General features: G+C 39.3%; 2 protein-coding genes across 5 annotated transcripts in view; one reads left to right on the top strand and one right to left on the bottom strand.

The window, feature by feature from the left end:
• The window catches only part of LOC127428054 (guanine nucleotide exchange factor DBS-like), a 90,107-nt gene that overhangs the window by 30,954 nt on the left and 35,299 nt on the right, over positions 1-23,854 (top strand). For all 3 annotated transcript variants that reach the window (XM_051676089.1, XM_051676088.1, XM_051676087.1), the window contains exons 8-16: positions 1,184-1,333; positions 2,365-2,489; positions 2,670-2,784; positions 5,332-5,451; positions 5,901-6,092; positions 7,709-7,900; positions 8,143-8,320; positions 9,031-9,134; positions 9,349-9,437. In XM_051676089.1, coding sequence (XP_051532049.1) covers positions 1,184-1,333; positions 2,365-2,489; positions 2,670-2,784; positions 5,332-5,451; positions 5,901-6,092; positions 7,709-7,900; positions 8,143-8,320; positions 9,031-9,134; positions 9,349-9,437 — 1,265 coding nt within the window. The remainder of the gene's footprint in view (positions 1-1,183; positions 1,334-2,364; positions 2,490-2,669; positions 2,785-5,331; positions 5,452-5,900; positions 6,093-7,708; positions 7,901-8,142; positions 8,321-9,030; positions 9,135-9,348; positions 9,438-23,854) is intronic.
• On the bottom strand, positions 13,440-23,662 carry LOC127428068 (lactosylceramide 1,3-N-acetyl-beta-D-glucosaminyltransferase A). Of its 2 annotated transcripts, XM_051676125.1 has the most exons (3): positions 23,555-23,662; positions 15,599-15,651; positions 13,440-15,356 (listed from the first exon to the last, which is right to left on the bottom strand). In XM_051676125.1, exons 1-3 carry the CDS (start codon positions 23,591-23,593, stop codon positions 14,234-14,236), a joined length of 1,215 nt encoding a protein of 404 aa, XP_051532085.1. In that variant the 5' UTR covers positions 23,594-23,662; the 3' UTR covers positions 13,440-14,233. The 2 variants fall into 2 exon arrangements, with proteins under 2 accessions (XP_051532085.1, XP_051532086.1); XM_051676126.1 differs by having other exon boundaries at positions 13,440-15,651; positions 23,555-23,650.

The raw sequence follows: 23,854 nt of genomic DNA, 5'->3' as shown, positions 1-23,854 counted from the left end.
TATCAGGGTTTTCTTTTTTTGATGCTATTTGGAGGTCTGTCTGCTGTCTTTTAAATAATATTAATCTTGACAACAAAAAAAGATTGTAATATACAGTATCTATTATAGATATACAGTACATAGTATGTACCAGTGTTGTAGTCAAGTCACTAGATCTGGAGTCCGAGTCGAGTCAGAGTCCTCACTGCGCAAGTCAGTGTCCAAGTCACCAATATTGTGTCCGAGTCGAGTCGAAGTTGAGTCGCCAATAAATGCATACAAGTCCGAGTTACGAGTCCTTGTCTGTGTCATAAAATAAGCAAAGAAATCACAATTCTGTTGCCATTTTAAATTTATTGACACACACACACATTCAGCCTTTCGAAGTGTATTGTACACGAAACCATACACACAATCAATCTATCTATCTATCTATCACAATGTTGTATATAGGCCTATACAATAATTAAGGAAATAAAAAATTAGATGTCAGAAAAATAACTTTCCACTGTAAACAACAGTGACTTCTTGCCATTTATTTGAATTTTATTTATTTATTTATTATTTTCTCAGGCATTGTCCTCTAGTGTTATATTATCAGAATTCATTATAATTCAGGCGTTGGAGCAATTCACATGATTTTTCATGGATGGATGGATGGATGGATGGATGTTTGTCCTTTTAACAATGGGATTACTTAACTGTTTTAGAGTACATTTGTGATGAACTCGCATCACATGAGCCAGTCTCCATCTGTATGTAAAACTGCACCTGTCATAAATGCATGAACACACGCCAACATGATCTTATGTTCCTGTTTTAACTATGACTCATTATAATGATTTACGATTTTGTTCCACATATTTTCGAATTTTCTACGTATGTGCCACCACATAGATTCTGTAAAATCCTTCATGCATTCTAGACAAACTTGTGCAGGTAAGAGGTGAAAGTTTTGAGAGGACTTGAGTCGCAACATGTTCTTTGTTAATGGTTTCTGTCATTTGATTTGCTCATGTCTCTTACATTGTGAGTGAGCTTTAGAATATCATTCCAAGTTCAAGTCCGTGTCATTAGTGTTCAAGTCCGAGACGAGTCACGAGTCGTCAATATCGTGACTTGAGTCGGACTTGAGTCCGAGTCATGGACTCGAGTACTACAACACTGTTATGTACTCAGATTGTGTCAAACTTTTGTGTCCTAGACCATTGAAAACTTTGCATTAACAGTGAAGAGCACAGCACAGATGCTGCAACAGTTTGGAACTGACCTGGCAGAAACCGAACTCCCCAATGATGTGCAGTGCACCAAAGATTTGCTCATCGCACACACAGATAAACACAATAAGCTCAAGGTAATGTGTCACATTTATGAAAGAGTAGATACTGTAGAACTGTAGAAATTTTCGTTCACAGGTAGTGATATGGTGGGTGAAATTTGTTCATGCATGACAATTTGCTTAAAGGAATAGTTCACCCAAAAATACAAATTCAAGTCATCATTTACTCACCCATATCACTGTCTTTTCTGCATATCGCGGCCCCCTTTGGCATATCGCAGCACCGTTTTGTGGCCCTCTTCAGCCAGTCGCGGCCCGTTTGTCATAACGCGAAGGCCCGTTTCAGCTTATCGCCACCCGTTCGGCCCTGTTTCGTGTTAGATTTCTTCTGAAGCCTTGGAATATATTGCACAAATCATTTGAACTACGTTTATGATTCTTTTTGGTCATTTTGAGCTTGACAGACTCAGTCACAATTCAGTTTAATTATAAGGAAAAGAGCGGCCAGGATATTCTACAGATATTCACCTTTTGTGTTCCACAGAACATAGCAAGTCATGCGGGTTTGGAACAACAAGAGGCTGAGTAAATGATGGCAGAATTTAAGTTTCGGGGTGAAATATTCTTTTAATGCAATTAATACATCCACAATCCAATCCAAAGCTATGAAACAAAAAAATAAAATAAAAAATAAAAAAAAACTAAATACAATGTTTTTTTTATTAATTTTTTTAACTTGCTACTTTTATTTTTATGTTCTGTTGAGACATATTCAAATTCATCAGTTCAGGAAGTTATTTTTTTCCTACTAAATTATTTATTTTATAATGATTTATTTTTGTGATCTGATTTTATTTATTATAGTTCTGCCCTTTATGTATAGCCTATGTCTGAATATACAGTAAATCATTTAGCTTTTATCAGTTCAGTAAGCAAAGACCACAGGCAATCATTTTTCAAATTGTGTAAAAATTATATGCATTTTTCTTGATTTACTGTGAACACCTCTGTGCCTATACTGTATGTTACATGTATGCAAATGTTGGAAATAATTAACCGTCCAGTATTTCACATATCAAGCAAAGAATATCCTTCCTTCTGCACAGGAAGAGTTAAAGTTAGCTGTGAAACAAGGAAATACTCTGCTGTCTTGTATCAAAGGCCAGGCCAACAAAACCGAGAATCACATTCTGAATTCGGATGAAACAGAGAACCAAACAACTGTTGAGAGGTGTGTAACATACTGTTTACCTCCAGGAGCCAATGACCAACTGCCACAGAGAAAATGCTTTTATACAGAAGATATCTATAAAATGTCTGGTCCATGTCTAAGAAAGCTATAGAAAAGCCAATAATAATTGTACCTACCTTGACACACAGTGTCATAAAAGCTTTTGTTTGTTTGTCTCAGGTTGCTAGCACAGCTCGATGAGACAGAGAATGCATTTGAACAGTTCTGGTCGAGGCATCACCTCAAGTTAGAGCAGTGCTTACAGTTACGTCACTTTGAGCAGGACTTCAGAGAGGTAAAGTACAATTTGTGTTAACTTCACATTTAAAGTCAAGGGAGGGATAGTGTTGTTTATTTGTATGTGCTGACTGTGTTGTTCTAACACTGGTTCACTAAAGGAATTGTGGAAATCAGGTAACAACATAAACAAAAACAAAAAAACTTTGCTGTATGCAATTTGCATGGCATAATACCCCATTTTTCCAGTTGGTTACGAGAACTAGGCTACGCAGGATGCAACAAACTACCACAATCTGACATACTTCACTGGTACTGCACAGCATCGCTCCACCGCTGTGACCCAGGCACCTGAATCAGCTCTTTAAAATACCAACAATACATTTGAATACACCATGTGTCTGGATATATTCCTGGATAAAATGCTCTTCTCCATTATTTGATCATCATTGGATTAATTACTGCTGCCATGATCACTAGAAAATGTTCACAAATGTCTCTTTTAAAGTCATGTTTTCTGTTACAGTTTTTCTCAATCGATTTGGCACATTTACTGAAACAAACGTACAATTGTCAAAACTCTAAGTTCCAATCTCAAATCATGTGGCACATTCAGCACACCACTCTGTGTGACCTGCAAAAGGTTATTACTCGATCAAAAGAATTAACTACATAAAAATGTAAATAAATCCATCAATGAATAAATCATTGTCATCAAAACAAAAGGTTTCTTTATCATTGCTTAGACTAACACAAAAATGCAAAGACATCTTGTCAAATGACAGTTTAATCTGAAAGTGTGATAGTTACCCACTATGTAATATTGTCCAATTGCTAACATTGTATATGTAGGCAGCTGAATAGTATTGATGTCAAAAAGTCATGGCACACACTGTACTTTGAATAGAAAATGTATTCAAACATTTCTCATCATTGTATGTACACACTTTACAGCCAAATGAAAATACGTAAAGAAAGCTTGAACAGAAAAAAATATATACAACAGCAAATTTCAGGAACTGCAATATGTGCAAGAAATAAGAAAATATGCTGCAAGTTCACCAACCTCATGGGTCTTCCAATCTCTCCTCTCTGTCTGGCCACAACATTTCCTCTACATCACACCTGATATCCTCCCTTGCAATGCATCGAGGGAAAAATCTTTTGGCATGACGCAGCCACCCTCTACAACAATCTGCTGTAATATCCTCACAACCAGCATCCATTGCACCCAGTAAGAACAACTGGTCATGAGGACGATGATCATAGACCTTCCATCTCCATGCAGAAAACAACTCCTCAATGGGATTTCGTAATGGGAAGTATGGTGGGAGAAACTCCATCAAAAAACATTGGTGGGCAACAAACCATTCCCTGACTGTATCTGAACGATGGAAACTTACGTTGTCCCAAAGTATAACATACATTGGCTAGTCATTTCTTACCAACCTCCTCTCATTCTCAGGAATGAGATCCCTGTAAAGAGTTTCCAGGAAATTGAGGAGACGTTGCGTGTTATAGGGCACAATGATGGGAATGTGGCTGAGTACACCATTCCCACATATGGCAGCACACAATGTAATGTTCCCTCCACGCTGGCCTGGCACATCAACAGTGGCTCGGTGACCAATAATATTACGGCCATGTCTCCTGACCTTGGTCAAGTTGAATCCTGCCTCATCAACATACACAAAAATGTGTGGGGGTTCATCAGCCTCCAGCTCCATCACTCTCTATAAAAGATAGTAAAGCAATTTAGCAATTTAGGAAATAATTTACAGTAGATATTGTAAATCATAGTTACACATTATACACATTGTGTAACATATTCTGCATATACAGGTTGTACTTGTCAGTATTGAAAGACAAGGAGATTACAGCACTGTGTAGTGTACAACGATGAATACTTACCTGTACACACATAGCTCTAAATTGTGAGGAAATTGAATTGTTCCCCATCTAGCCTACATCTATCCATCTGACAACTATTACAATAATACCACATAACTATTATGTATCTAATATATGTGTGACAGGTTATTGTGATTGTTGGTTGTTCTATTTAGCATGTAGGGATTTACACAATGAACGTGTATAATTGCATTTGAGATTAATATCATTCAATAGCAAATTAATGCAAACTATTTTGATCTGCAAGGCTTACTCAATGCATTTTGTGCCAAAGCAATTATAAATGACTAGTCATGTGAACAAATGACCTAATGTTCATATAGTTAATCATATAGTTTGACGAAGTTTAATAGTCATTCTACGATTGTGCCAAAGCGATTGAGAAAAACTGTAATAGTGCAGTGTTAGTTGCACCAGACTTTTGTGAATAAAGTGCAAATATACAGTAATAAGCCTAATTTATATAGTAAGGAGGTGCGTACTGAAAAAAAATTATGGTGACTTCATTTAAATGCAGATATTGCTTGGTTAAACTAGATTGTGGGTGGTTATTGAATAAGACACAGCATAAGTGGTTGAAAAACCACTTGCAAAAGTGAATATGCCTCTCTGTGCTCTACTAACTTGAGGTCATTTGTTCAATAAATCACAAGTTGTAATTGGTCATTTTAATTTGTTTATTGTATCTCTATAGGTGAAAGTGTCTCTGGATGGCATGATGGAGGCTCTACTGGGGCTGTCTGATACTGGAGACTGTGTGGGTCAGATGGAACACCTGCTGGGGGATCTGAAAACCCTGGAGGACAAAGCTCAGGTCACGATGCAAAAATGTTGAATCTTAAACCAGGAGGGATCTTTATGAAAAGGAGCCCATTGAATTTAACAGCATTCTATTGGTCAGCTCTGAGATTTAACTTCAATACTCGAAGAGAGGCAGTGGAATTATGTTGTTGTTGTAAAACAGCTAAACTTCAGATTATTCTTTTTGGTTTGTGTTCAAACTGACAAAATGTGCAGATATTGTGGTGATAATGTGTAAAAACACATTACCTGCCATACCGTAGTAATTAGAGCTCAAGCTAATGGGTTTGATTCCCATGGAAAACACAAACTGCTAAAATTGTATACCTTGCACTGTAAGTCACTTTGGATAAAAGTCTCTACCAAATGTGTGTATGCACAAGTGAAGTATTAAGATTAGTCAAGAGAACAGAATGAGTAATTTGTACAATAATGGTTCATTGTTTTTGTTGACATGTACAGGAGTCCTTGGAGAAAGCTCAGCTTCATGCCCAGCATGGCGACCAGCTGATCCAGAGTAACCACTACGCTGTGGACTCCATCCGCCCCAAGTGTGTCGAACTGCGTCGGATCTGTGATGACTTCAGCAATGAGGCCAAAAAGAAACAGGATATTTTGACTAAATCACTTGATATCCATAAGCGATTAGACGAGGTCAGTGGAACAATTCAAATCCTGTCAAGCTTCCACACTAGCAGAGGAACAGTTCATCCAAAAAATGTATATTCTGTCATAATTTAATCACCCTCATGTTGTTCCAAACCCGAATGACACAAAAGGAATTTTATATGAATTTTTAATAAATATTTCGGTCAGTCTTTTCAAAGCAATGGCAGTTGAGAGTCACCCAGAAGTATCACAAAAGTTGTCCATGCAACTTGTGTGCCATATTTTAAGTTTTCCGAAGGCATGAGATAGGTTTTGGTAAGAAACAGCCTGAAATTTAAGTCATTTTTCAGTGAAAATCTCGACATCTGTTGCATGTTAATGTATGCATGAATGCATTTAATCCATGCATGTCCACATGAGGAATTGCTTTGGTTTTAGCATCAAAAACAAAAACTATCAAGGTTACTTTGTCAAGGAGATCCCACTCTATGGTCAGTCGATAATGAGACAGAAAGGTTGCACTACTAATACTATGTTGTAGAATTCAACCTTGGTGTTTCCTTAACTGAAAAGTGCTTTTGTGTAGTTTGTGTAATCTGAGTTCAAGTCAGACTTGTGTCAAATTTAGGGATGTGCAAAACTACCAATTTTCATAATCGATTAGTCGGTCGGTTGATAGTCTGTGTTAAGGATAATAATGAATAATAAAGCTCCATTATGTTCAAGTGACCCCGATCAGACATGTTTCAGAGGGATATATGGACGCTATAAGCGCAGAACTTCAACATGGTAACGAACGCATATTCAACAAAAATATAGGCTAAATCAATATAACATCTTACTGCACAAAACTATCAAATTAAGAAACGTTAGAAATAAGAAAGGCTCCAATACTGAGCCGCACAAAACCGCTTATGCGCATCTTGAACGCAGAATGACGAGCTTCAATGTAACCAAAGCACTTGGGAGTCTCAAGGTGATCCTCGCTGTGCATTTAAAAGCGCAGAACTGCGGGATAATGTTGTGGGTACACAACACACATTTCACGACATCCAGCAGTTTTAATCTGTTTTACTGCAGCTGTTTATTTTTATGCAGTGTCAGACAGAATCAGCAAAAGACTTTAATCTCTCCAAAGCACCTCACAAATATGGGAGCATTACTCACAGCAGAGGATTTAATGTCTGACAGTGATCGTCTTGTAATGTATTGCTGATGCAGCGCTTTGATGGCTGAAAGAGCAGCAGTGCATAAATGGACTAAACTGAAAGTATTAAAGAGACAAATCGTCTTGCTGAGAGTTTTACTGTGCTGACGATTATTCACTTAAGCACAGTAATCTATAATCACACAAAAACACTCTCTAAGAAGTTGCGTCTCTCATTAAAACCACCACCACTAAAAATAAGAATGTTAGTAGTCGACCCCACTAATCGACTAGTTAGTTGTTGGACAACTAGTTGATCATTCAACCACGTGGCACATCCCTAGTCAAAACTGCTAATCTACTTTTATTCATAATTCCTCCATCAATTCAGTTTAGCGAGGAACATGCTATCTTTTTAAATAATCTGGAGTTTATCACTGGGATTCAATTTGTGTCTTGGACAAATGGATGTAGAATATTGATACCAAGGTGCATGTATGTTTGTGTGTTGCAGGTAAACCAATGGTGTGAGTCTGGAGTATATCTGCTGGCCTCTCAGGCTGTAGACAGATGCCAGACACAGGAAGGTGCAGAAACAGCACTGCAAGATATCGAAAAGTACATTGAATCAGCCAAAGAGCAGCAATTTATTCACCTTAAAGACCTCAGCAACCAGTATGAGATTGTCCTCTCAGACCTAGTCAAGGTACATTTGATATTGGTTTGATGGCATTCGGTTTGCACGGCTGTAAGATCACACCCAATTGTGCTTGTAATTTTTTTAACAGAGTTTTAACTGAATTTTAAAACTGTTGGCATTAATAATATTTAGAATGAGGTGTGCACATACGTTTAGCCATGTAGTGTATTTTATTAAATGAAATGAAGCTGGTATTACGTTTTTCTGAAATATTTGTATTCCATTATGTTTTATCTCTTTCCATGCAGAGCAAAGTTCAACAGGCTCTGAAAAGACTAAACGACATTCAAGAGATGTTTGAGAAAAGACATACAAGTCTGAAGAAGCTATCCGCTAAGCAAACCAGGCCGGTTCAACCTGTTGCACCTCGACCAGAGTCTTCACCAAAGCGGCCTTCAGCTAAAACCCCACAATCCACCACGCCTGGTAAGTTCGAACTTAGCCACGCATGTGTTCACCGAAATGCATGCATATCCAGAGACCTCCAGTGGTTAGTGGTATTTTTTATTTATTTTTTATTTTTTTGTGTGGATTTTTTCCCCTTTTTCTCCCAATTTGGAATGCCCAATTCCCAATGTGCTCTAAGTCCTCGTGGTCGCGTAGTGATTAGCCTCAATCCGGGTGGTAGAGGACGGATCCCAGTTGCCTCCGTGTCTGAGACCGTCAACCCATGCATCTTATCACGTGGCTTGTTGAGTGCATTGCCACGGAGACATAGCGCGTGTGGAGGCTTCACGCCATCCACCGCGGCATCCACGCTCAACTCACCACGCGCCCCACCGAGAACGAACCACATTATAGCGTCCACGAGGAGGTTACCCCATGTGACTCTACCCTCCTTAGCAACTGGGCCAATTTGGTTGCTTAGGAGACCTGGCTGGAGTCATTCAGCACACCCTGGGGGTTAGTGGTATTTGTGTTTGATTTACCGCTCAACATTTTTTCCAGATGCTTGCCCTCATTTCAGTTTACAGTCTTAGAGAGTTTTTCTAAAGACCCTGGTGTGTTCACATTCATGAAAATTAACTGAAGACTTTGACTGAACGGCATTACATTTAGGCATTGTATGCTGAATTATCTAAGTGGAAAATATTGTAAAGCCTTCCAGCTTGTTTAATTCTTCTTTAACTCTACAGCATCAAATCGCAAAGGCACAGATAACTCCAGCACCAATAAGCCGCCCAGTGAAGCAGAACTGGCAAAGCGGAAAAATATTCGCAAAGCGAAAGGTGGCATCAAGGTAAATCCGATCTCATTAGTAAATTAAAATGTAAAAAACAATATCTAAGAGGCATTTGACCTTCTTGCCTTTCATATTTTAATGAATAAAAAAAGAATGTGTTGATCTTATGTCATTACTCAATATACAATGCAGTACAAACAGACAATAAATTGGGCCACTTTTAAAGTTGGCTTCAAACAGTGTTGTTTTGTCTTCTTATGGTTTTTCACAGATTGAGGTCATGCATGAAGGAAGTCAGGGAGGCTCAAGTCATGTTCTTATGAACAATGAAACGGAAGAGACCCTTTCAAACAGACGGAGGTAAGATCCAAAAACATGGATCCAAGTACAGGTCTTTTGAGAAAGAGGGTCTTCCTGATAAAATAATACAAGAAAAAAAAAAGAAAAATATGTAAAGCAGTGTCAGAAATAATATATATATATATATATAATTTTTTTGTTTACCTTTATGAGTTCATATTTTTTATAACAAACATAAAAACACCAGGGTTCCCACGTGTCCTGGAAAACCTGGAGTTTTGCAGTGCATTTTTCTAGTTATGGAAAAGTCATTTCCTGTAAAATAATTATTTGTCCTGGAAAATATTTTTGTATAATAAAACTGTTTGACTGTGTCGCTAACATGGTCTTTGTTACATGTACAAAACATGGTAACGGTCAGGACACAGGATGTGAAATACACAAATTTGTATTCGTCTGGTGGCTGCACACTGGGAAACAACATCAATGGTTGACTTTCATAAACACATTCTCTTCTCATATGCTGTCATCTCTGCTTTGTGTTGATGAAATTACAAGTATTGATATAGTGCAAAATATTAATTTCTTTTAACATTGCTGTTGTGTTAACCAGGGTTGTGGAAATTTCAGAATTAACTCCCTTTCAATTCATGAGTTGGAATTTGAATTGAATAGGCCATGCCCCACAGGAAGTTGAATTTGAATTTGAATTGGAATGATAGGAAGTGGAATTTACTGAGTTTCAATTAAAAGAAATTCAACACAGTCACACTACACAATTTCATTAGTCCAAGACACATTTTGTGACAATTAATTACCTTATTATTTTTTACCAAGTATGCCTATTTATTCCTTAATAGGTAGAATAAAATGTTTAACTTATAGACATAACATTTCTCTCTCTAAAATAAATAAATTAATAAATTTAACATAATTGTCAAAAGATTTTATTTTTGCTGTACAGAATCAGAAATGGTCCACCACATTGTTTTCAGATAACTTCATAAAAATAGATTCAAAATATTTGTTAAATATATTTTAACCACTTACGCTCTGGGACCCAGTCCGGAAATACAAATTAGAGTGTTCTTCCACCATGGACCATAAAATGAAAATGTATTAAATATAGTGAAATAAATGAAATACAAATTTCTATAGGTAGCAAATTTTTTTATTCCCCCCCTCCTTTCTCCCCAATTTGGAATGCCTGATTCCCAGTGTGCTCTAAGTCCTCGTGGTGTAGTGACTCTCGGTTGCCTCCGCATGAATCTCAGTTGCCTCCGCGTCTGAGACCGTCAGTCCGTGCATCTTATCACGTGACTTGTTAAGTGCATTACCGCAGAGACATAGTGCATGTGGAGGCTTCATGCTGTTCTCCGCGGCATCCACGCACGACTCACCACGCACCCCACCGAGGTTACCCCATGTGACTCTACCCTCCCTAGCATCCGGGCCAATTTGGTTGCTTAGGAGACCTGGCTGGAGTCTATAGGTAGCATTTTAAACATTGTTACATTTTATTATATTTATTATTGATGTAAAAAGTTACAGTAAGTTTGCATTGATTTTTAGTTGAATTAATCTGAAGTAAATTATCTGAATTTAAAATGCCAACCTTCCATGACTTTTACATATTAGCTTTACATATTACATATTCATTTTACACATTTAACAATTACGTTTAAATTAAGTTAACTTTAAGAGTCAAAATATTTTTTTGTGGTAATCAATATTATGCCACAAATGCTGTTAATTGAGCTTAACTTGTATTGAACCCGGAATATTCCTTTAAACTCTGTCAACCTAGTCCTATGATGACAATTGCTTTCCTCATTTACATGGTTTTAAACTGTTCTGAGCATCTCATAAACATTTCTATAAACATAGATTTTATGGAGAGCAATGTGCTTGTTGTCTTAAACCAATAATATCATATTTTTACTCGTAACATCAACACTTATGAGAAAAAAAAAAGATATAAGGTATTTTAAAATGGCACACACAGACCTCGACACTTGATAGCCTACATAAAACACGACAAGGTTAACAATCAACAAATTGATAATTTTATTAGAGAAACAAACTCATCCTGACATCACAAAACAACAAGTTAACTACCATGACAACAAAATCTACAATAACAATGTAAATAAAACCATGCAAATTATCCAAACAATGCAACCATATTAGTCATGACCCAGTGCATGCTTTGAAGAGGGTAAATGGGATTTAACCACATGAACATTTTGGATAGGCCAATTTGAACTTAAATAAATGCATTAGTCCAACTCGCTGCTGTACTTGTTGGTTTGACTAAGTACGTTGTAATAAAAAACTGCAAAGATGCATAACTTGCGTTCCTTAAAGTTGATAAGCCCAAAAAAACTACAATAATCAAGTAAATCTTTCAATGTTTTTTAGCATTGTTAACTTGATCTAAGAAAATGCTTTTACAGTGTAATGTTTATGGAAATATCCCATTCGTTATGCATATCATAATATGAGAACTTGTTTCATGTTATACTGAAAAATCTAATGTATTATTAAAAAAATTAACTTTCAAAAAACAGCCATGTGAATTTCTTTGAATTTCATTCCATTTTAATTCTACTTCCTTAAATTCCAATTCGAATTGCAGTTCTACATCCTTTTTGCTACCTCAATTCAAATTCACTCCAAATTCAGCAACTGAATTGGAATTGAATTGGCATTCTTCATTCAATTCTGAATGGTACACATCCCTGGTGTTAACTACAAAAACATTTGTAAACTTTAGTCAATAAAAATGGTTGGACTACAGATTAAAAAAAAATACAAAATCAATTCACACCCTGAGGTGGTAGTGTGGTGATGCAGCCTTTACACCTCAGGATGTGAATTAATTCTCAATAATTCAACAGTTGGGTCCTCTTATACTGAGGTTACCACATATAGGGACCTATGATTTCCGTGATGCGGAAAACATGGACGGAATCACTGAATCCAGTCAAAAAAATGGCATTAAAATGTGTAATGTCACAGACATATTTGGGACAAAAATGAATGTTTGAATGCACAATTGATCAAATTAAAATCATGATATGTCCTAGTGTGATTATTAAACTGCAAAAGGACGGAATTTAATTGAATAAACATATAATCTGCATGTGCTGCACGCTTTAAAGTGAATGTGTGAAGCCGGTCGCTCATAAAGTTTTAATGAATTAATTTGATTAGACACCATTTGAAAATAAAATTTAATTAAACTGTCAAATAAGGAATTGAGAAAAAATAACCATCCAGTAACCACAGTACACATCATGACCTCTCTTGTGTTTTTGCTTATACAGTATATATTACAACCATTGGGCAGCTAAAATACAGATATCTGACAACTACAGGTCTATAGAGGCACTTAGCTTATCGCTAAATAGACAGAATATTGTGAAATTTAGCAAATATTCTGTAACAGATGAAAAAGGTGAAAGAAATTCACTATAAGGGCATTTTTTACCATAGCCCTGGTTCATTTCTGCCTCTCTCATGTGAAGAATTGTGAAGAATTCTAGCTACTCCCATCATTTTACCTTATAAAAGTTGCCAGTAATACATTACCTATTAGCAGGCTTTTTGTTGTTATCATTCCATAAAAAGCATTCCAAACCAAAGTGGTGAATCATACTCTGATGGTTTCTAAAGAAATGTAATTTAATTTTTTTTTTTTTTTTTCCATGGAATACTTTCCTACACATACAGAATTAACTTGTTTGTCTCTATTTGTTAACCATCAAGTAAGTGCACATTGCATGACTGGTTTGCATTTGCATCGCAAAACACTGTATTCTTAGTTCTCTCAAAACAGATCAACAAAGCTTTTTTTATAGTGTACAAACTGGTTTGAAACGTCGTTCCTCCACACCCAGTCATGACAGGTCTTGCGCTGCTATGACTACAGTTTCTTATTTCATGACACTAAATTTATCACTTGTATGTTGGCCTCTGTCTTTTTTTCCCCTGCTTTCTTTTTCCCACCTAAAGAGTGTTGTTGTCTGATAAATTCTGCCAGATATTTTCTATTGTGTGTTTATTTTTTCTTCTTTTTTTTTTTTTTTTTTTTGGTGATCAGAAAGAGGTTTGCAACATGTAGATGTGCTTATTTTTCCATTTTTAGTGGTGGCCAAATTCTATGTATAATGTGCAATTTAGCACAGCAAAACCAAATTTCTATGTGAGGACTCACTAAATAGGCTCGTATCTTGATCTTTTAGCTGATTTTTAAATGAACTGAAAGAAAATGGTTGTTAATGCTGTTTATATGTGTTTTAATTCAGAATGATAAGGGGGTTATACAAACAGATATGGCAAATATACATTTTTTGGCAACATTTCTGCGAGGAATGAGGCATGGTCATAATTTCAAAATCACAGTAAAAAAAAACAAACAAAAAAAACTGTATATTATACTATACTTGTATGTACAGAATAATGATTACTTGGTAACACTGTGCAATAAGGTTGCATTTGTCAGCCTAACATTGGTAAATGTATTGGGTATCATAAACTAAAAATGAACCAGCTGCTCATGTGGGAGAAGTAGGCTTCGATTCTGGCACATGATATGTTCCTACCCAGTTCTCCCTTCCTCCCAATGATTTTGTGTCTATTCTACATTAACTATAAATACAAATAAATAAATAAATAAAATAAAAAATAAAAACTGGCAAAAGCCCGATAATAATTAAAACATTAAAAAGCAGAAGCGGTAAACAAATTCTTATGTGCATAGTTTTTATATTTATTGGAAAAATAACACAATATTTAACATCGAAAACAAAAGTAAACAAAAATGATGAAATACTGCTTGGACTCACAGTCAGTTATGTAAAAGCTGCCAGGCATGAATAGGTGTTCGAAAAGTATGGCTTACAAAGAAGCATTATTTTCACAGCTGTGCAATACAGCTTCCCTAACAATCCAGAGGATATACCTTCTACCTCTGGTGCAGTTGCAACCTTCCACAGATACCTGACATCATCCTCATGTCCATGAGAGGTGATCATTTTTTCATAGATGCACGGGTGATAGGGTGTTTTCCCCTCACCCGAGAAGTAAACATGTTCTTGGGGCGAGACGCCTGCTGAAATGGCACAGATACCCATGAAGACATCATCAATGTACATCGAGGCATTAAGAGACAGGGTGGCCTGATATATTTTGGCAGCCACGTCTCCCGAGACCACATACCCAGCCCCAGCAGTGTAATCTGGATAGGAGTTCCACTGGTACATCTCAAAGGACATGTAGTACTTACTGTTCATACGGCGAACGGGAGGTGCTCCCCTGTGCATGTGGCCAATCCAGAGGTCACGCACATTCTGTCTTCTGAGGTCCTGAAGGTAGTGCACCAAATTGGGAACATGGATGAATACATCGTCATCAGCAGACATAAGGAACCGGGCATGGGCGCAGTTCTCATGCGTCCAGCGAAACTGAAGTAGAAGTTTCAAAGTGAGGTTATGAAAGGTGTCAAGAAAGTTCTGCTGAACCAGGTCACTGTGGTTCATGTGTTCCTTGTGTAATGCCTTCTGTAGGATATTCTTAGAGGGCATGTCTGGGTGGAGGCCCATTGCAAACACTACCTTCACGATAACACCCAGCTCATTACTTATGTAGGACTCATTACCCCAAGTGGAGCGAATAGCCTGTCTTCTTTTAAAATTTCCTGGAGAAGATTTCACAAACAGAAGCAGCAACACATCCTGGTCTTTACAGATGTTCTTGTTATTGAACAGATATGGGAAACTACCAAACCGGGCAGCTTCCTCTGGGCTGACACTGAGGCTTTTTTTGATGAAGTCATAGCTGTTGATCAGATAGCGGTAGGAGTATGACTTCACATGGCTCACAACATGGTGATCCACATTGTCCCAACAAACCATGACCACTGACAAGATACAGCACATTGAGACAAGCTGTAGAAAAGTCCATTTTCGGACCCTTCTGCAATTCATAAACATTATGATAAATTAATAATTCTCTCCAACCCTCTTTCTTATCAAGTCTAATAATGCAATCCTGATTTACTGCCTTCAATGATTTTCCAAGGATGGGCTTGCCTGAGTTCAACCTTTGTCATCTCAGTGCAAGTGTGTCGGTTTATCAGAAGCATTGACCTGAAACATTTCCCCCCTTTTTTTTGGAGTCCTTTATCTCACACTCTACAAAAAACGGTGAATCCTTACTTGCACTTGAGGTCAAGATAATCCACTTTACTCCATAACACAGCATTTGTAATCTGTAAAAAAATAAGTATGATCATTTCAAAATGTACAAGCATAGCCTTATAATCTTCCAGACAACACACATAAATATATATATATTTTTTCACAATTTTTACGCAGTTGTTTTTTACATTTCAATAGTTAAAAATGTAACTTGGTAGTAGGGCTGGGCGATATGTAAAAAATATTTTAGCGATAATTACCATAAAAAATATTGCAATATTCTATTACATCGGCAACCCTCCTGCCGAGGGTCGGTGAATTTTTTGCTTTATTGATTTTGCTTTAACAATGCAATTCATATATTGAAACACAAAAAACGTAAAAAAAAAAAAAATACAAAAAAAAACTTTGTTTAAACTAAACAAAAAAATCATTAAAATAACAAAGTGATCAAAAAATCTTATTTAACCACCTCCCCAAATCCAAACATTTACTGTCTCCAACGGCTACATTGGCCATCACATAAGCATCCGTCAACGACAAGAGGTGGAAAGTTACTAATAGCCTACAGATTAAGAACTAAAGACAATTATAAATGTAAAGACAATGGTAATCAAAATAAATAAGCCTAATAAATTCCCTTGTGTTCCCAAAATAATGCTGCAAAATTTGTGTTCTTATCAAATTTGTGTTTGTATTGCATTTTGGTAATACAGTTAATGCTGCATAAAGAAAATAAAATAAAACTAAATTTCAAGTTCAAGGTGAACATGTCTTGCATTATTTTATGATTTAATCACTTTCGTCTTTGTTTCTTTAATACAAAGATATATATTACTGAACCTGCAGAGTTGTGTTCACAATGCATGTTAACCGCATGGAAATAAAGGGAACTAAACTCACAGCACCTCCCGAGATGATCAGAGATCATTTGCAACATTCTCACTGACAACAGTATTCTTGCAAACAGTTTTCAGATGAATGAAACAGAGAAAAAAAAAAAAGAGTGAAAACTCTTTACATGCGCTTGTTCCACGAGACACGAGACCTGTTCCAGCTCACGCTGCACACCTCTGAACAAACAGCGAATCAGACACAAGCAGTAGCTATGTTTCCATCCAAGTTGTGAATTTAATTTATGCGAAAAATCAGAATATGGCAAAAACAGTGTGCCGATAAAGCCGCGTTTCCATCCCTTGCGTTCAAAAGAACAAAATCGTCACTTCCGGGGAAATTGTAGCGACTGTGTGACTCTTTTATTAATAAAATACTTGCTGTTTAGGACGTGCAGAAAAAACACTTTAATAACTCTGGAAATGACACCGCATCACACAGTTCTGGGAGCACTGTGTGTGTGCGCGTTCCTCCATCATGACTTTGCGGTGTGGATCTATAAGATATTCTTTAAATATTCAGATATTCAATAAACCTGCTCTTCAGGAAAAAGTGCAAGTTTGTATTTAACTTATTTGCTCTGCAAACTCTATGCAGGCTTTGGATTTTTAGGACACCAGTATTTAAGAATGACCAGGGCAACAATTCAGTTGCGATGACTGGTCTGCTGGTTCGTCCAGTTATGAATTAATTGTTCAGTCACATGATTTTTTTGATGCGCATCTTGTATTCCTTTTAAATTCAATAGGAGTTTATTCGGTAAATGTGTTTCCATCATAGTTTATGTGCATTTCTTCTCAAATAAAAAATGTATCCACCTCAAGCGAGCGTAGCTATAAGTTTTCCATGCGCATTTTGGAAATTTTATTCACATCTTGGTGTTTCCATCCAGCAGATTTTATGCGACATCCTAAAATGCGCATAAACACAGCTGTTGACGGCTTTTATTTTGTCTGTTCTTAAAAATATAATAAAGTGTGTTTCTTCAAGCGCGTGTCTTTGTGATAAACAGCATTTCTTGTCAAGTGTCTCTCCGAGACGTCTTACAGGTCGCCCGCCTGTTGCAGGTAAATGAGCATAATTACCAGTGCATGAAATACATTTGGATGAGGAACTTGTGAACTGTGTTCAGCCTCGTCGCATTTGGTGGGTGCTAGTTTCACACACTGGGCTACTAATTAATATATGTGGCGACTTCCCAGATCAATGGTTTTGCCATTTTGCCATTTCCCGATATTGTCGACCATGTCTGTTCGGAATCGGCATCGAGATCTTTGTAAGACATCGTCAATATCCAATTACATAGTCCTATCACCCAGCCCTACTTGATAGATGACCCATAATGTGTACATGGACTTTTTTTTTAATCAATATCAAGAATTTAGGTAAAAACTTATATGAATGTTTATGGAAAAGTGTCCTTTGGGTGCTGTCTTGTCACTATTTTCCATTTTTAAAATCACCTTTTTGCCTTCACAGTGTAAAAAAATCCAGCTTCCATTTTGTAAAAAAATATATATATATATATTTTAAAAGGTGATTGAACTGCCTTGTGTATAAAAAGCTGAGATTACTTGAAAAAAAAATCAGTGAAGTCAAATAAGTATGATCAACTTTACATTTTAAACGGCGAGAACATACAATGTCAAGATTGGTCTTGAAGATAGAACTTGCAAGCTTTTCAGCACACTCCTTTAATGTTCAGTTCTGGCAGTCATTTGTGGCAAAATAATTCCCCAAGCTTTCAACTGCTAGTAACATGCTCTTACAGCTTTGGCTTGATAATTTAATGAGAAAATAGTATTTAATATGCAATGAATTTATGATATGTAAATACTGATAAGTAATATTTACTTAAGCTTACTGAGAGACTTAGTTGGAATAGTTCACCCAAAAATTCTCATTGTTTACCCTTATCTCCCTTTACCCAGGTCACAGAGGCTGCCCTTGCCCTGTTAAGGGAGGTGGGCATTCGCATTCTCAACTATCTCGACGACTGGCTAATCCTAGCTCACTCTCGAGACATGTTGTGCGCACACAGGGACCTGGTGCTCTCACACCTCAGCCGACTAGGGCTTCGGGTCAACTGGGAAAAGAGCAAGCTTCTCCCGATTCAGAGCATCTCTTTTCTCGGTTTGGAGTTGGACTCAGTCTCCTTGACGGCGTGCCTTACGAACGAGCGTGCCCAGTCAGTGCTGGCCTGTTTGAAGGCATTCAAACAGAAAACAGCGGTTCCACTGAAACTTTTTCAGAGGCTCCTGGGACATATGGCATCCTCAGCAGTGGCCACCCCGCTCGGGTTGATGCATATGAGGCCACTTCAGCACTGGCTCCAGACTCGAGTCCCGAGATGGCATGGCGCCACGGGACACATTGCGTGGTCATCACGCCAGTCTGTCACCGTCTTTTCAGCCCTTGGACCGACCTCTCATTTCTGCGGGCAGGTGTTCCTCTAGAACTAGTCTCCAGGCACGTCGTGGTCACGATAGATGCCTCCAAAATGGGCTGGGGTGCTGTTTGCAATGGGCACGCAGCCACCGGTCTGTGGACGGGCCCACGACTGCATTGGCACATCAACTGCCTCGAGTTGTTGGCAATTCTGCTCGCCCTGCGGAGGTTTCAGCCATTGATCCAGGGCAAGCACGTGTTAGTTCGGAAAGACAACACGGCAACGGTAGCATATGTCAACCGCCAAGGTGGTCTGCGCTCTCATTGTATGTCACAACTCGCCTGCCGTCTCCTCCTCTGGAGTCAGCAGCACTTCAAGTTGCTATGAGCCTCTCACATCCCGGGCAACCTCAACACTACAGCGGACGCGCTGTCATGGCAGGTTACCCTCAGGGGAGAGTGGAGACTCCACCCTCAGGTGGTCCAGCTGATTTGGAGTCGATTCGGATGGGCACAGGTGGACCTGTTCGCCTCCCAAGAATCCTCCCACTGCCCGCTCTGGTACGCCCTCACCGAGGCTCCCCTCGGCATAGACGTGCTGGCACACAGCTGGCCCCCTGGCCTACGCAAATATGCATTTTCCCCAGTGAGCCTACTTGCACAGACCCTGTTCACAAGTTTTGTTCCCTGGTTGACTTCCTTTTTCGGAGAGACTCGCTGCCGGCCCAGTACACGTGCTAACTAAGAGCCCTGTTCTGGGGTAGGTGCTCCGCATGTGGCGGTTCCCTGTAAGGCTAACCCCATGCGATATATATCTTCCGCTAACTCGTTTCCCTGGCGGCCCAGTCAGATAACCCCCCTTTTTTTGAAGGAGTGGAAAAAAGAAGGGGAAAAGAGGCCACGACTGGGCTAGCCTGTCTCTATCTTTTGGGTAGTCGACTTGTCCTCAAAGGGCCGTTCGACGCTCATAACTATGTTGGGGGAGGTTACGTGTCGACCTGGTGTGCTGGCTATGAGGCACACAGTAGTCTGCCCACCACACACCGCCTGTGCAAGGTCAGGGAGGACAAGGAGCAGGTCGTCCTGGTAGCACCCTACTGGCCCACCCAAACGTGGTTCTCGGACCTCACGCTTCTCATGACAACCCCCCCCCCAGCGAATTCCCCTGAGGACGGGGCACCCTCTGGCACCCGCGACCAGACCTCTGGAATCTCCATGTCTGGTCCCTGGACGGGATGCAGAAGACCTAAGCGGAACCTGCAGTGGTAGACATGATCATTCAGGCTAGGGCCCCCTCTATGAGGTGCCTGTATGCCTTTAAGTGGCGTCTGTTCACTAAGTGGTGTTCTTCCCAACGGGAAGACCCCCAGAGATGCGCAGTCGGATCAGTGCTTTCCTTCCTGCAGGAGAGGTTGGAAGGAAGGCTGTCCACTTCCACCTTGAAGGTGTACGTTGCCGCCATAGCAGCACACCACGACGCAGTCGACGGTAAGTCCTTAGGGAAGCACGACCTGATCATCAGGTTCCTAAGAGGCGCCAGGTGGCTGAATCCCTCCAGACCGCGCCTCGTTCCCTCGTGGGACCTCTCTGTAGTTCTTCAGCGTCTACAGAGAGCTCCCTGTGAGCCTTTGCAGTCAGCTGAGCTTAAGGCACTCTCCTTGAAGACTGCCCTCCTGACTGCACTCACTTCCATCAAGAGGGTAGGAGACCTGCAAGCGTTCTCTGTAAGCGAAACGTGCCTGGAGTTTGGTCCGGGTTACTCTAACGTGATCCTGAGACCCTGACCGGGGTATGTGCCCAAGGTTTCCACCATCCCTTTTAGGGACCAGGTGGTGAACCTGCAAGTGCTGCCCCAGGAGGAGGCAGATCCAGCCCTGTTGTTGTGGTGTCCGGTGCGCACTTTACACATCTATTTGGATCGCACGCAGAGCTTTAGAATCTCTGAGCAGCTCTTTGACTGCTTTGGTGCACAGCAGAAAGGAAGCGCTGTCTCCAAGCAGAGGATCGCCCACTGGCTCATTGATGCCATAACTATGGCATATCACACCCAGGATATGCCGCCCCCGGTAGGGCTACGAGCCCATTCTACCAGGGGTGTAGCGGCCTCCTGGGCCCTGGCCAGGGGTGCCTCTCTAAAAGACATTTGCAGAGCAGCAGGCTGGGCAACACCAAACACCTTTACAAGGTTCTACAACCTCCGGGTGGAACCAGTTTCGTCCCAGGTAGTGGCACGCAATACAAGCGGATAAGCCTGGGATAGCCGGCCAGGTGTATCGCTTGCACATAGCGCCTTCCACCTCCTTTTGAGCTGAAGACGTGCGCCATTAATTCCCAGTTGTGTTCACAAGTTTTGTTCCCTGGTTGACTTCCTTTTTCGGAGAGACTCGCTGCCGGCCCAGTACACGTGCTAACTAAGAGCCCTGTTCTGGGGTAGGTGCTCCGCATGTGGCGGTTCCCTGTAAGGCTAACCCCATGCGATATATATCTTCCGCTAACTCGTTTCCTTGGCGGCCCAGTCAGATAACCCCCCTTTTTTTTAAGGAGTGGAAAAAAGAAGGGGAAAAGAGGCCACGACTGGGCTAGCCTGTCTCTATCTTTTGGGTAGTCGACTTGTCCCCAAAGGGCCGTTCGACGCTCATAACTATGTTGGGGGAGGTTACGTGTCGACCTGGTGTGCTGGCTATGAGGCACACAGTAGTCTGCCCACCACACACCGCCAGTTCACGTAACACAGTTAAGCCAATTGTGGCGTTTCGTATAGGGACCCCTAGTGTCACTACATCGACACAAAGTTGAGTGAGTGACAGATAGGGAACGTCATGGTTACTTGTGTAACCTCCGTTCCCTGATGGAGGGAACGAGACTTTGTGTTCCTCCTGCCACAACGTTGAACTACCCGCTGAAATGGCTGGACCTTATATCGGCTCCTCAGCATAAAACCTGAATATACCACTTGCCAATTTTCATCGGCCTTTTATCAAAGACCAGAGGTGTCTCGGGCTCCCAAGAGTGACCCCTAGTGTCACTACATCGACACAATGTCTCGTTCCTTCCATCAGGGAACGGAGGTTACACAAGTAACCATGACGTTTTACAATTCAACTAAAAACATTAAGTTAGTACAACTAATTTACATTACGTTAAGTAAACTCAAAAAAGCTGTACAGCAAGTTGCCTTATAATTTTAAGTTGAGTTAACGATTTATTTTTTATTAAATTAGTTAGTGCAATAATTCCTTTTAAATAGTGCTGCAGTGTAACAAATGAATTTTTAAAAGTATAAATATTCCTTGTTTTCTCTCAGTTAATGAGGTCTTAAAAGCTGCATGCAATATTAATTATAAAAGAATTAGGCAAATTGCTGTTTAAAATAGTTTTAGATACAGCATATATACACAGTAGGATGTCAGTTTTCCAAAAATATTTCATGTGAACTACCCAACTAGGGATTTATGCCATTAAGTTCAATAGATTACTTTCTTATTATGACAACAAAGATTCATATAGTCAGCAAAGTAATTGTGATAATGACCCGCTTCACTTATATTGGATTTATGCAATAACTACATGAAAAATAAAGGTGATCCACATTTACTCCCATTTAAGGGCTTTAATCTTTTTAATACAGTTGTAAATCATTTAAGCCTACTATTTTTAAAATCACACCAGTATTCGCCAGTATCACTCTATCTATTTGCTTTTAAAACATCATTCCTCTTCAACTATTGCTCAACTTGTTGACACCATTTTGTTGAGAGAGCTCATTCAAAACCTCGACCATGTGGGGAGACTCACCTATTCTGTTTTGTGAATGAAAGCAAACACCAACTCAGCGTTATGTTGAATAAAGTCAGGCTTTAAACCACTGAACTTGCAGATCTGCTGAGAGCTGTACAAAACATTTACAACTACCAAAAAGATAATTACTGCAGCAAATCTACACCGCACATGATAATGAAAGTCACTGGATCAAACACACCCTAAACTGCTGCATGACAGGACCAACAGGGTTCACCTGTCAAACTGGACCACCTTCTCAAACAGTTTGTCTGTGTCAATATTTGGTTTGAATAATCTACAGTAGATGACTGTCCTTCCCATGATTTTCTTCATTTTGGACAATGAAAGTGAATGGTGACTGAGGCTATCATTATGCCTAACATGTCCTTTGGGTTCCATGGGAGAAAGTCAGGCGGGTTTAGAACAACAAGAGTGCGAGTAAGCCAAAGCTGCGCCCTTGCTCTAGAACATTACCAGCAAATATTTTTCAAACATAACATCAGCAAAAGTCTCAGTTATATGTCATCTAATTAATAATAATGTAATCTGATACTTATCTACCTCCTATGACTAACACCCCAAGCAATGGTACAGATTGTAACAGAAGATTGTAAGACTCATCATTTGTCATGTGTTAAACAGCATATTTTGAAGAACTGACTGATTTCTGAAGGAAAAAAAAAAGGACTCTGTACTGCTGTTTCTTTTTCAGAAAATCACATTCAATATACAGACTCCACAGTTGCTCTGTAAATTTAGCAGTTCCCCATGGCTTGACACACCAATGAAGATACATTTTGTGCTTGGCTTACAGAAGTTAATTCTATGCCTGCTTCAGCAAGAACTCCTTGACCAGAAACTCTATGTATGTGTAAAACTCTCTTTAGTCAAATATTGAATTATGTGACTCACCAGTAAGTCTGTGAAATGTGAAAAACTTTCTCTTTTCATTTAGTAGCAGCAGTGTCGAGAGCAGAAGAGTGTAGCTGTTAGCCGAGTTTCTATTTGAGAGGGAGTATTTCCTGGATGGGTGGGGGAAAATAACTTCCTTTGCCCATATGAACAACAGCTGTGAAAAAAGGAGTCTCCTAAGACAGTAGAACATGGAGTTTAGGTCAGCTGATTCACATATAGCAGGCAGCACTACAGTACAATAAAAGTAATTCATTAGTCTTGCCCTGCATTTTAGAAGAAATTTAGTTAAGAAAGGAT

This window comes from Myxocyprinus asiaticus, chromosome 37, assembly GCF_019703515.2.
Source record: "Myxocyprinus asiaticus isolate MX2 ecotype Aquarium Trade chromosome 37, UBuf_Myxa_2, whole genome shotgun sequence".
Lineage (NCBI taxonomy): Eukaryota > Metazoa > Chordata > Actinopteri > Cypriniformes > Catostomidae > Myxocyprinus > Myxocyprinus asiaticus.
This window is presented reverse-complemented; position numbering and strand designations above follow the sequence as displayed.